The sequence below is a fragment of the Babylonia areolata genome, chromosome 18 (assembly GCF_041734735.1).
Source record: "Babylonia areolata isolate BAREFJ2019XMU chromosome 18, ASM4173473v1, whole genome shotgun sequence".
Lineage (NCBI taxonomy): Eukaryota > Metazoa > Mollusca > Gastropoda > Neogastropoda > Buccinidae > Babylonia > Babylonia areolata.
Window position 1 is genome coordinate 12,939,282 of NC_134893.1, and position 13,915 is coordinate 12,953,196.

Consider the following 13,915-nt stretch of genomic DNA (forward strand, 5'->3'; position numbering starts at 1 on the left):
ATTGATACAGCAAGAGGTTTATTCCACAGTTTGTCACAGGGTAAACCCAATTTGACTGATACAGCAAGAGGTTTATTCCACAGTTTGTCACAGGGTAAACCCACTTTGATTGATAATACAGCAAGAGGGACAGTGTTTGATGCATCAGTCAGTGTGACATGGCACAAAATAACATGGAACGTGATGACGCAGCAAGAAGCTGACCTGGGTCGGGCTGCACGACGTGCTGGCAGGCCGGGGGAGCCATGTACTTCTGGATGTAGCGGAGATAGATATGCTTCGTCTGGCTGTCACACCCCTGCATCTCCTCCACACATTCTGCTACCCCCTTGTAGGCCCTGTCCACCAGTGTGAAAACATGCGTCATCAGTGTTGGAAGAAACGATAATCATAATAATATGGTGAATCTGAATGTGACGAGCTTTGTTTTGCTGTGATTTGGACCCGTGTGATTTGAGACCGTGATGATGCCTGTGTTGATTTAAATATTTTTATGTCATTTACTGACTTAGTTTTAAATTCATATGTACATTTTAGCCAATGTCATGTGAGACTGTGTTGACTTTGTACATATGTCATGTCATTCAGTCCTAAATTTGTATATTTTATTATAAAGCGCAGTGAGCCCCATCTGAGATGGGGGTACTGTGCTATAAAAGCCTGCATTTTATTATTATATTATATTATTATAACACGCATTTCAGACACCTCTTGGATCAAGTGTTAACAATAAACATGATGCACACACTAAACTTCATACACTCACCTTCGTACACCGAACACCTTCACACACACACACACACACACACACACACACCAGGGCTTAAATTACCCAACCATTCAACTTCTGGCAGAAAAATGGAATCATGCTCTCTCCACTTGTCTGTTGGGCAACCAAATTTTGATGGTTCGTGAGAGGGTTTTTCAACTGACTTTGGCCTTGAATATGTCATCACGCAGGTCAAATTTTCAGTTGTCAGCAATATGTTGTTGTTCAAGTTTGGGTTTTTTAAATCTTCAATGTAAAAAAAAAAAACACAAAGAGTCCATCAGAAAGTGTAACTGAAGAAAAGACCTGCGAAAGAAAAAAATATATGGTCAGGAGACAAGAAAAAGAACATCAGAAATTGTGAAGGAAAAATTATGAATGGTGTTCTATAATGAAAAGAAAAACGCTATGCACTGAAAGTAATATTCAGAATGTACTGCTGAGTTGGACCAGATGTTGGCATTTGTTGCTGACTGTTTGCCTTCCAGATACCATTCTGTCACAGAGCACTTCAAGTGTACTGAATTATCTCTCCTGAATTGTCATAGCACTATTCGTAGTTACTTTTACTGACCATCTCTAATGGAGGATGTATAGATATTTGGTGGCACGACTACCAGTATTTTCTTTTAACTACTTTTCCCCAAGAGAACAAAACATTATCTGGGAATCTCTACACACACACACACACACACACACACACACACACACACACACACACACAAACTACACACAATGCTACACACAAAGCATGATTTTAAAGTAAAATACTTGCAAGTAAAGATACAGTCTCTAGGCAAAGTACCAGCCAGCAAAGGAAAGATCTGACGGCAACCTGCTTCCTGCTAAAATCACACCTTTAACTGCACTATAATCTTATAGGTATATTTAAGACTGGTTAAGGCAGATTTTAAAGCAGTCTTCTTGAAAATAGTATAGGCTGTGTTCTGTGATAAAGACTGGCCATATGGGCAACCTACATGCAGATAATACTGGCAGCATCTAAGTTGTGGCCTTCCGAGAGAGCTAGGAGTGCTTTGCTCCTTCCACAGTGCTCCAACTCTGCTTTGTTGTCTTTGGCACACTGTGTATCAAAATCTGCAACAGGCAGAGAATGCTTTCAGTATGCATCTCATGGTGCACTGTAGTAACAATGATGTAAGTATCCTTCACACCCTCATCATCTCCAAAAGAGAATGCTGATCTTCTAACTCACATTTTCAATTGCAAGGTGGTGTCAGAGCATGCCAACAGATCCATGTACAATTCACAGTTCGCTAAAATATGATAAGTAATCATCAAATCACATTGAAGTCTCATTTAGTTCTGAGCACGTTGAAATCTAACATGTTAACTCAAAGCACATTGAAATCTGACCATTTAGCTCAAAGCACACTGAAACCTTACCATTTAACACAAACCACACAGTTCCTGAATATTAATCAGTAATAACAACACCTAGAATACATAAAGCTGGATTATCTGCAGCACACTGCCATAACAGGTTCCTAATCACGTCACACAGATCTGTAGGAGATACATTTATATTTGTAAAGAATCTGAATATAACTCAGTGTCAACAGACATTAAAACTTAAGAGTACATGAAGTCAAACACATTCAGGGAGAACATGGTAAATCCAAAATTCACAGGTGTTGACAAAAATTATCCAACTGCATGAACTGGGTACTGCACCAGCCATGAAGCAATCACTACCACCCCATAACAAATACATCACAAAGGGCATATTCAAACATAATGTGAGAGGACAATAAACTGGCCTCTCATATACAGCAAGAATGTCTGTTACTGACTGTGCTGAACTGAGTGGAAGGGCTGGGTTATCTCTCTTCGACCACATGTAATTCATTTTTTGCTGTTGACCACTTCCTGCAACTCAAAAAGAACTGATAGTTTATTGGCTGGTGTGTGTCCATTAAGATTTTTGGTATGGCAATACACACCGGGCCTAGGGTTCATGTGTCAAGGTTATTTTGTGACCTTCCAGTATAAACACAGTTCTAAAGCATGAAGCGGACATTTTGAACCAGAAAAATATAAGTATTCTTTTGTTGTAAAAATGCTTAGAGATGCTAGAACGTTCGATTTTTTTGGTGTACCGTTTAAACTGTATTATTTGCTGTAGTTTAGCCAGGAATGAGACTTTTTGCTAAGTGAGCGTCAGCATAAAGACAGAGTAGCTGACAAAGATTCTGAGTGTGTGCATTTGTGTGAGAGAGCATCGTGCAAAGCTGAGATCGAAGTACTATACAATTGTACAGCAGGTTTCCGATGGCTTTGCTGTTTCCTAATGTCCAGTTATGTTGAGATCTGGACTAGTGGTTTTAGGTGCTGATGATTGTCAACTTGTTTGCAGTGACTTTGGTTCACCGTCAGAATGTGTGCGTGAGGCTGACAGGCAGCGGGCACGAGTGCCTGTGAGAACATCTTAGTCCTGAGGTGTGTGTTTGGTATTTTTTGTGTGTGTTTGATTATTGCTGTTGTTTTAAGGACTCATTATGGGGTTGTGTTCACCAGGCCCCATACACTGAATATTATATTTGTTCTTTAGGAAAACATATAGCTACCAACCCTTTGCTAATCAATAAACATCTTGATTATGGTTTTAATTTTATGTGTTGATATGATTGTCTGTGGAAGAAACTTCACAGAATTCCATGACTTTATCTGTTGAAAAATTCCATTGATTGCTCGCTCATTTGCTGCGAGTTCCTTCAAACTGAAAGTAATTCCTTTTATTATGCATTCTGTATACAGTATGTTTTGATGATAAATCTGTAATTTTGTATAATCATTATCAACTTGCCACGGTCATGTGGACATGGCAGATATTGTTTTTCTTCATTGATATTAATTCACCATGATCATGTGGACATGGTTGATGCTGTTTCTTGTTTTTCTATTGTTTTATTATGATCATGCGGACAAGGTAATATTTGTTTAATCACCATTAATTTGCCATGATCATGTGGACATGGCAGATGTTTTTGTTGGACATGGTAGATGTTCTTGTTTTTCTATTGTTTTACCATGATCATGCAGACATGGTAATATTTGTTTATTCACCATTAATTTGCCATGATCATGTGGACATGGTAGATGTTGTTCTTGGTTTTATAATGTTTTGCCATGGTCATGTGGACATGGTAATAATTTCCTTTGTTTAGTCACCATTAATTTACTATGATCATGTTGACATAGCGGTATACCCTTTTGTTTCATTGCTATCAATTTTGCTTGTTTTGTTTCTTTTCTTTCAGGGTTTTTTGGTTGTTTGTTTGTTTGTTTATTGTTGTTTTTGGTATGAAAATGAATAAAGAATTGAATGAAGAATTGGACGTGAGTGTGGTACGAGTCTACATGGGTGCATGACACAACAACCCTTCACCACTTCATCCCCCCTACAATAAGACAAAAGAGGATGTGTACTGACCGTGAATGTGGTCACACAGGTAGCCAAGTCCAGCACTGACTTTGTGCATTTTGGGCAGAAGGTTTCTATCGCGGCCAATGTGCACCAAACACTTCCTGCCAATGCTGAGCGCACAATGTAGGGCCTTTCTGTAGGCTGCCTGGTTCCTGTGCAAACCAAACGCTGCTGAAATTGGTGTTTAAAGTATTGTTCATAAAATGGGTTTACAGTGTACTTGCATTATTCTTTCTTTCACAGGTAACAACAGTACATTAGCATTAAAGTAGACAATGGTATTCTTTCACACTTTTTGGGGATGTTGACCTCAGCATAAAGTGTTTCACAACTTCTTCAACACATTGACATTTTTTTCATCAGAACAGGCTCCCACACAGAACATCACAGATATTTACAAATTACACTACAGATGCCATACTCCAGGTAAATTCACTGTAATATATTGGTATAGCAATGCAAAACATTCTTGGCAGGTATGCTTTCTCTGTCTAACCATACAACTTTTCAAGTAATTATCCATTTGTTTCTGCTTATCTGTGGCATCAGTCTGGTCCTGCCCCATCCATGACTGAGGATCATCTGATCCTCTAATGACCATTGATGAACACATCAGTTATCTAAACCTTTATTTGTCCGAAGTATATGGCACCTACCTTTTAAGGATCTTCCCAAAGCCGCTGATTCTTACCAGAACACTATGGCTTATACAGTCTATGACCATCTTCATTTATAACCAAATATAGAAAAATTGACCAAAATTCTGGGGCCTCAAATCTGATTTCCCATTACTTCCATGCTTGTGGCCAGTTCTAGCTGTTAGTCTTCAATGTCAGCTTGTTCAGATATTTCCAGGCACATGCGTGAGACAATGACAGAGATTAAAGGCATCAACACAAATGTATAATTGTGCACACACACACACACACACACACACACACACACACACACATATATATATATACATACATATATATATATATATATATATATATATATATATATACATGGGAATGTATATTCACCTATTCATATCTGTACTATTTTTATAGTAAACATGACTTTTTGTTTTCAGTTTGAGACTTGTTCATTTGTTTAAAGAGGTGTCCTGGATTTTTTTTTTTTTTTTTTAATGGTTAACTGTGCTAAGTTTACAATTTACCTGGATTGTTCAAATTCTGGATTTATTTTGTTGCTCTCTCTCTCTCTCTTTCTTTTTCTCTCTTATTCTCTCTCCCTCTCTCTGTGGCCTTTCTTGAATAAAACATTCTCTCTCTCTCTCTCTCTCTCTCTTCCATGACTATTTCTTCAAACTATTTCAAGCAGACAATGATAAATGACATATGTTCAAAAGGCTGCTTATAAGGCTGGTAAATGTTCATAGCAGTCTACAATACAGCTCCTGATTCATAATCACTTGGTTGTTTCTTTATGTGATAAAATACTATACATCATTTATCCACAAAAAGCACTGCACAGAAAAGAAAAAAACAAGAGAGGCAAGGCCTTCAAGACTCACTTGTGATAAATTAAGTCCCCTAGCATTAATTACAGAGTAATTTCCCTTTTTTACTATCTGCACCAAAACGTTTGCAAAATAAATAAAAATTCCATGCTCAGCAAAAGAAATTCCTATTTGAACAAAAAATGATAATAATGACTCCTCTTGTTGTTGTGTCAGAATAAGAGGTCAAAGTGCCAAGTTTAGAGAATACAAAAAATATAAATATAACAGTAAATGCAGTTTGCATATAATTAGGCTTCTTTTTTTATTTTTTTGTGCCCATCCCAGAGGTGCAATATTGTTTTAAACAAGATGACTGGAAAGAACTGAATTTTTCCTATTTTTATGCCAAATTTGGTGTCAACTGACAAAGTATTTGCAGAGAAAATGTCAATGTTAAAGTTTACTACGGACACACAGACACACGGACACACACACACACACACACACACACACACACACACACACACACACACACACAACTGAACACCGGGTTAAAACATAGACTCACTTTGTTTACACAAGTGAGTCAAAAATCAGTAGACAGCCAACTCTTTCTTCCATGAACACCATGCAACACCATGGTACACTGATCATGCACAAAGCATCCTCAGCAAAGTCCCTTACTGGCAGACATATTCCGGATCATGCAGAACGGATTCCTGGATCTTGTCTGAACCTGTGTTAATTTCCAGGCCATGGTCTGTGAAACATCTACGCTGTGCCGCTTGCATGGCACGTGTGCTGTCGCAGTTCACAGCAAAGGAAAGGCTGCAGCAAAAGCCCAAGATTCCTGCAACATCAGACACCTTTTATGCTGTTTTGTGTTGTAACTCAAGTTTGTGTTCCCTTCCATTGATCCAAATGGTGTATGAAACAAAATCTTTTTTTTTCTCTCTCTCTCTCTCTTAAAAGTGCTTTGATTCCTCACTTTCTGTCAACTTTTCACTTCCTTTTTTCTTTTTTTTTGGGGGGGGATGGGGGGGGGAGGGAGGTCGGGAGGCAGGGGAGTGAGGGGGGGGGATAGGTCAGGAGAGAGGGACAAGAGGGAGGAAATTTTACTGGGGCTCAAAACTTTGGTTGATGCATGGAAGCAGTCTACTTACATGAGGGAAATTTATAGAGATAAAGAACTTTATAAACTTATTCCTTAAGAAAAGTCAAGTCAACTTCAATGGAAACAACTGTACATATCAAGATGTATATTTAGATAGGAGATAAAAAATTAAAAAAAATCTCTAGCAGTATCAGTATCAGTAGCACAAGGAGGCATCACTGCATTTGGTCAAATCCATACATGCTACACCACATCTGCCAAGCAGATGCCTGACCAGCAGCGTAACCCAATGCGCTTAGTCAGGCCTTGAGAAAATAATAATAATAATAGCAGAGTCATGGAATGAATTAAAAGGCATCTAAATTCAGTTTGTAAAACAAGCACGTATTTCTGTAACAAAAGGTTAGCTAATTTCCCCATAAACATTTTACATAAATGCTAACTCTCAAAATAAAGTTTCTAAAAAGCGTTACATAAAGCATCACATAGCTACAACTGCCACATTAGAAACAGCATGGTGTCTGTGTGAGGCATAATTCTGAAGAGCGCTGAACTGCAGATAATATCCCTGCACCAGTGATGACAGTGTGAAGTGTGAAGTTCTCATTCAAGTCACATGCATTGCACAGATTTTTCTCGCTTTATGCAATAAACCTTGGCTGAATGCTAGCTAGGTGAAGTGTGAAGTTCTCATTCAAGTCCCATGCATTGCACAGATTTTTCTCCCTTTACCGAATAATCCTTGGCTGAATGCCAGCTAATTAAAATTGGGTGATGAAATATTAATGTCCTGCATGTAACATACAATCAGCACATGTAAAATAATATGTGGCCAAATGTAGTTATATCTGCCAAAAACCTTATCTAAAAAATTCTTTTTTGGCATCCACACACACACACAGAGAGAACCATTATGACAAACTATATCTTCATCTGCTATTCCTAAAATGGCAAATAATTAAAAGACTTCAAAGATAAAATTATACACAAACATTTCCTTTAAAGGTCCCCAAGCACAAGGTGCAAAGATAAAAATTAAATATTTCTGGTGTATTCCATAACTACGATAACTTACCATTATTTCTTTTTTGACAGTATATTTTTCATTTTGTTTTCTTCCTTTCCTTTGCTTCATCCTTCATGGGCAGCCTCGGAGAAATCAATGGATTGACTTTCCCAGCTATGATCAAGACTATTACTTTACTGGATCACTTGCCATGGGGAATAATAGTTCATTGCCAATGCTGATATATCTGAGGAGTTCATACAGGAAAAAAACTTGTCATATCAGGCATACAATGGGCACTATCACTAAGACTAAGAGTGATTTGGAATGTCCCAGCTTTCTTTAAAGGGCTACATAGAATAGAAAAGAATATGTCTTTATTACCAAGTGTACCGGGTTCACAAGGAATATTGGGAGGGAGAGTATATAACAAGGCACAAACATAAATTGAAAATCATACACAGATACAGTAGAAATTTGGATACAAACAAGTGCATATCAATATAAAAACTTATGCATACTCACACATGCATGCACTGCACACACACATGAGCGCACTGCACACAAACATGCGCGCGCACACACACACACACACACACACACACACACACACACACATTTGAACAGAAGCTGCATATTACATGTGGATGGGGCTGATGACTAGATCTTCAGGCAGATGGTTGTTGATTGCACAATTCTAGTTATCATACTGGATTTTTCCTCAAAATTCTCTTCCCTCCCCACCCCCAGCCCCCTCAACCCTCATTAACAGTTTTTCTCTGTTTACAGCTTTAGAAATTCATTTTGAAATATGGGAAGGGCTGTTTTGCTGTTACCTGCACTTGTTTTCCTCCACAATCATCCAGTACAACACACACACACACACACACACACACACACACACACACACACATCAAAACTTCAGGAAAAGTCTGCAAACAGACTCTTACTCTTTCTCACATACACACAAGAAACAATAGCTATAGATTTTTCTTCTTCAAACTCTGAACTACACATAAAAAGGAATTCATCCAATCATGAATGTAAACAAAGTCAGTCTATGCAATAACCCTGATTTGGTTAATATTTAAGTGTGTCTGTGGTACACTTCAACAAATTCATTTTCTCTGGAAACTTTGTGTGTCAACATGATACCTGGAACAGAATAGAAGAATTCTTTCCACAACACAAAATGCCTGTAATTGTTCCAGATTAAACCATATTTCTGGCTCATGAATGATTTATTTCTTTAAGCCTCCTGTTCCGCAAAATTTTCTTGGGTCTTTCCCGTTTTTTTTTTTTACTGGATTAGCATTTGGGTTTGCTGGATTAACATCTTAAGCTGCGATTCTAATCCGTTCACTACCTACAGATGGGTTAACTCATAATACTGTAGTTGCAGCAGTATTGCCTACATGACACGTTAACTCAGGTTCAGGTTCAGGTAAGGGGCAATGCTGTGCATCGTATCCTTGCAGCTTTGTACGCCCCGTTGCTTTTTTGGGGGGGTGGGAAGGGGGGGCTGGGAGGGGGGGGGTGCGGGGGGGCAGGTACTCACAAGCCCAGGCTCACCTCTGACCATCAAAGTCAAAGATTATTTCCTTTATAATATTGTGGTCATCAATAAGATTTTTAAAGGCATTTATATTAGGTGCACGTTTGATATCTGGAGTCTATTCCAGTTGTGAGTTACTTTGTAACTTAATACATTTTTTCTAATGTTGCTACTATGATGTTGCTTCTGATTTTTGTCAGTACTGTTACGGGTGACAATATTAGTTTGTGGGTAAATAAATAAACATGCTATGTCAATGTCATCAACATTATTATGAATTTTATACGCTTGGATCAAATCACCTTGTACCCTTCTTGCTTTAAGGGAAGGAAGCTTAAGATATTTTAGCCTTTCTTCATAAGAAAAATCCTTTATTCTATGGACTGGTTTTGTTGCTCGTCTTTGTTCACCTTCAACAGCAGCAGATTGACGCTTTAATTTAGGGAACGAAATCCATTCTTGGTCTGTCCTGAATATTACTTCAGCCAGAAAGAAACAGCCAAAAACCAGATTCTCCAACCCAGAAGAAGACTGTATTTCAATTTTTTTTTTAATTAAATAAATAAACATTAGCACAATCCTGATACACTATATGGCATAATCTGTGATTCCATGCATTGACCAGCTGCCAGCCCAATCAGCGATCAAAGACTGCAGATGACAATTAGCAAACTTAGTTAACTTCAGGCAATCAAAGAAGGATATGATGACAAAATCATACCCCATACACTGATTGTTCTAAGCTTTACACAAAAAGTCATTAGTTGTATGACATGAATCACAGGAGCATGAGACTGATAATGTTGAAAAACTTCATGTGGTGTGAAAGACACAAACCAAACAGTCACATAATTAAGTTGTTGTTTCCTTTTTCTTTTCTTACATCATTAATGTCAACCAAAATGATAAAGTGGTTTAATGTTTTTTCTTCAACATCTAATTTTTATGTTACATATTACGTCAATACTGCGAAAATACAACTTATGAAATTTGGTAGTTTCAGTATATATACTATACAGCATGGTACCAATTTGCATGGGTATTTCTGAACAAAAACAATAACAGAAAACAAAAACAAAAAACAAAAACAAAAGACTAACAATTTTAATAATGACACATGGATTCCGAACTGGCTGCGCATATTTGAACGTCAGATCTCATAGATCACAGGAGATATCTGAAACCACAACAGCCTAACTGTCACATTGGCAACTGGTGATGGTGATCAAATATTGCGGTCAGAACCACGGACGCGGGTCAGAGCCCCAAATCCGACGTTTTTACTCACCCAGAGCAAACACAACCCCGCGAATCTTCATGATGCCAGTCGTGTTCTTTGGATTTCTGCCAACCACAAAACCACAAGCTGAATGCAAGAAGTCAGCCTCTGAAATTGTTTCAGCACACTTCGTCCGTGCAAGACTGCAGATAAATGACCGGCAATATCCCCTGTAGTATTCCGTTTGGAAGACAGAAAAAGTTGTAAATTGGTTAACAATAATTACATACTCTACATTTCTTCCCCTCCACTCGATCTTTGACTGGCCCACTTGACGTCATTCGACAGAGGATGAAATGTGGAGTATGTACATATTACGATGTTATTAACTATTCACAACTTTTTTTTTCTCGTCTTCGGAACGAAACTGTATGAAGAGAACACAGGGGAAGAAATGTGGATAAATGATCTGTAATAAATTCAGTACTGCTTTTGTCACTTTTCTTCAACTGAACGGCCTGTCAGAGCTGTTCGGTGGAAAGCTTGCACATTGGACTGCCCTTGGGCACCGCTCGACGAACAGTTGTTGCAATGATCGTGCCTGTGACGGGGGAGGGGGGTAAGATGCTGCCGTCCCGCGTGCATGTTTGGCTGGCGCGACTGGCTGGCTGATTTTTCCTTTGAGAAACCCACCTCCTCGATCACTTTCTCATCCTTCTTTCTTTCTCACCCACCGTAAGGTCTACCCTACAACACCCTACTTTTTTTTCCGGGTGTGTCACAAGTCATGCAATTTGTGTGTGTTTTTACGTGTTTGCGTGTGTGTGATGTGGAGATTTCTTATTTTATGCGAATACCTTGAATGCTACAATGTTCTTTCACACACACACACACACACACACACACACTACATGGTCGCCGCGCGGGTTCAGTGGTGGCCGACGGTCTCGCCGGCAATCGATTCCTCAGTGTCATTTCCCTGAGCCATGGATGAACTGTGCTGACCGCAGGGCACTGCCGCTGACTCAAATGAGTTTTACGTGACGTGCATCTAACTCCAATTGTCAGCAAGGACTCAGTCCGGCTCAGCTGAGTCGGAACTGCGTGTCGTGTCGTGTGTGTGTGTGTGTGTGCGTGTGTGTGTGTGTGTATATACTATGAGAGAGAGACAGACAGAGAGAGACAGAGACAGAGATTCTGAGTCCTTGATAAACTATACCAAAATCTAACACAGACTGGTCATAACTGTCACCAGCTTCCGCGATCGCAGTGTAGTACTGACTGATCTTTACCTTTCATCCATGCACTCCAGTTTACACGTCGGCAAACAGAAGGAAAAAAATCTTAGTGTCAAACTGATTTTTTCCAGGTCTTCGGTTATAGACTTATATGACCTAAAGTCTCGAAAATGACAGTCGCGGGTCAGTGCCTTGTCGACTGACTGATCTCAGTCCGTCCGCTTTCATTCTGCCCACTCTTCTCTAAAATCTACTTCTACTGGTGCACCCCAAGGTACAGAGGTGTCCCCTGTTCTTTTTACACTGTACACAAATGACTGCAGAGGCACGGAGGAAACTCCTGTCATAAAATATTCTGATGATTCAGCAATTGAAGATCTGTCCAACTCTGATGCTATTTATTTCAGTGAAATTAAAAAGTTCTGTTCCTGGTGTGAGAAAAACTATCTGGATCTCAACGTATTGAAAACAAAAGAAATGTTAATAGATTTTCGGAAAGACCCCTTGCCTGTAGCTGACCTTGTTATTGATGGTCAAACAGTGGAGAGGGTCAATGAATATAGATATTTAGGGACCATCTTAGACAATAAGCTGACTTTTGACAGAAATGTTGATTCCATTCATAAGAAATGTCAATCTAGAATTTTTTGTTTACAGAAGCTTAGAAATGTTGGTATAAATTCAAATATTCTTCAAAGTTATTATCGATGTTGTATCGAGTCTGTGCTTACAGTTTCATTTATGTGCTGGTATGGAAGTTTGGGAGTGAGGAGTAAGCGTGTTTTGAACGATGTCATGAGTGTATGCAGTAAAATTGTGGGAGTGAAACAAGCTAGTATGCAAGAGCTGTATGAAAGTCGAGTGGTTAAAAAAAGCAGGCAGATAGCAACTGACGACACCCATATTTTAGCAAAGTATTATGAGCTATTGCCATCAGGACGACGCTACAGAACTTTTAAGTTGAAATCCAGAGCTCTGAAGACTTTTATTCCACGTTCAATCCACCTTTTAAATTCTTGAGAACTGTGTGTGTGTGTGTGCGCGCGCGCACTCTCATGTGAGACGTGTGAAACTCCGTGCATGATAGGCTGTACCTTGTTCTAGTTGTGGTGTGTGTGTGTGTGTGTGTGTGTGTGTGTGTGTGTGTGTGTGTGTTTACTGAGCTAAAAACGTGACAATTGGTTATAATGAATGTGCAATATGTAGGAAGAATAATGTGCAATATGCAGGATGAATGTACAATGAATATGTCTAATGCTAACGTCCATATTCTAAATATATTTCTGTTTAATAATTACGATGTAATAATTAATTGCAATGTTTTTAAAAGCGAATATGTGAAATGCTTTTATTGGAGAACATATGTTTATTACTCTTGTTTAATCAAGTTATCCGCGTGTGTGGGGTGGGGGGGGGGGGGGGTTGGGGTGCGGGTGTGTGCTGATTATCTGGTTGTGGTTTTCCGCAATTCATCTTTATTCTTATCTTATCTGTCTATTATAATCAATGTGCAGTATAGCAGGCTATGTTTATAATTATATTCAAATAATGTTTCTTAATTCTTTCTGTTTTTACATTAAGAATACTAGTTATTACCTGCAGTGTGTGGATGTATGTATGAAACGATGTATGTGATATTTTTTACATTTGTATCTTCGTAATATTTGTTGGGGCTGTTGTTGGCTTTTACAGTTATGGTCCCCATGTTGTTTACTTGTCTATGTTGTGATAATGCACCTGACCAAATTTCTCCAGTTGGAGATAATAAAGTTATTCTTATCTTATCTTATCTTATCTTATCTTATCTTATCCCGGAGTCAGGCACATGACATCAGATTCTGTCACGGCACCACAGTGATACGTGAGGGACACAGTGAGTCCACACGCGTAATTAGCGACTACCAGGTCCGGTCTGCGTGTGTGTTTTCCGCTTCCCGACATTCCAGTCAGTGCTGATTTATGCTCCCCAGTATGCATGGCGCTGAATAACTGAACTCTCAGGCTGTCGGCACAACATCGTTAATCTGACAGTCAATGCTGGGCTGCTTTAGGCCTACTGTTGATGGGGAAAGAGAGGGCCGGGTCATGGGACACACACACACACACACACACACACACA

The 13,915-nt window shown here is 39.0% G+C and overlaps 1 protein-coding gene across 1 annotated transcript in view; it reads right to left on the reverse strand.

Moving 5' to 3' along the window:
* The window catches only part of LOC143292460 (uncharacterized), a 33,787-nt gene extending 22,649 nt beyond the window's left edge, over positions 1–11,138 (reverse strand). The window contains exons 1-6 of the mRNA XM_076602752.1: positions 11,046–11,138; positions 10,628–10,788; positions 6,349–6,514; positions 4,224–4,369; positions 1,750–1,867; positions 205–338 (exon numbers count right to left, since the gene is read on the reverse strand). Of these exons, the coding sequence (XP_076458867.1) occupies positions 205–338; positions 1,750–1,867; positions 4,224–4,369; positions 6,349–6,514; positions 10,628–10,658 (595 nt within the window). The 5' untranslated portion in view covers positions 10,659–10,788; positions 11,046–11,138. The remainder of the gene's footprint in view (positions 1–204; positions 339–1,749; positions 1,868–4,223; positions 4,370–6,348; positions 6,515–10,627; positions 10,789–11,045) is intronic.
* Positions 11,139–13,915: the final 2,777 nt, after the last annotated feature.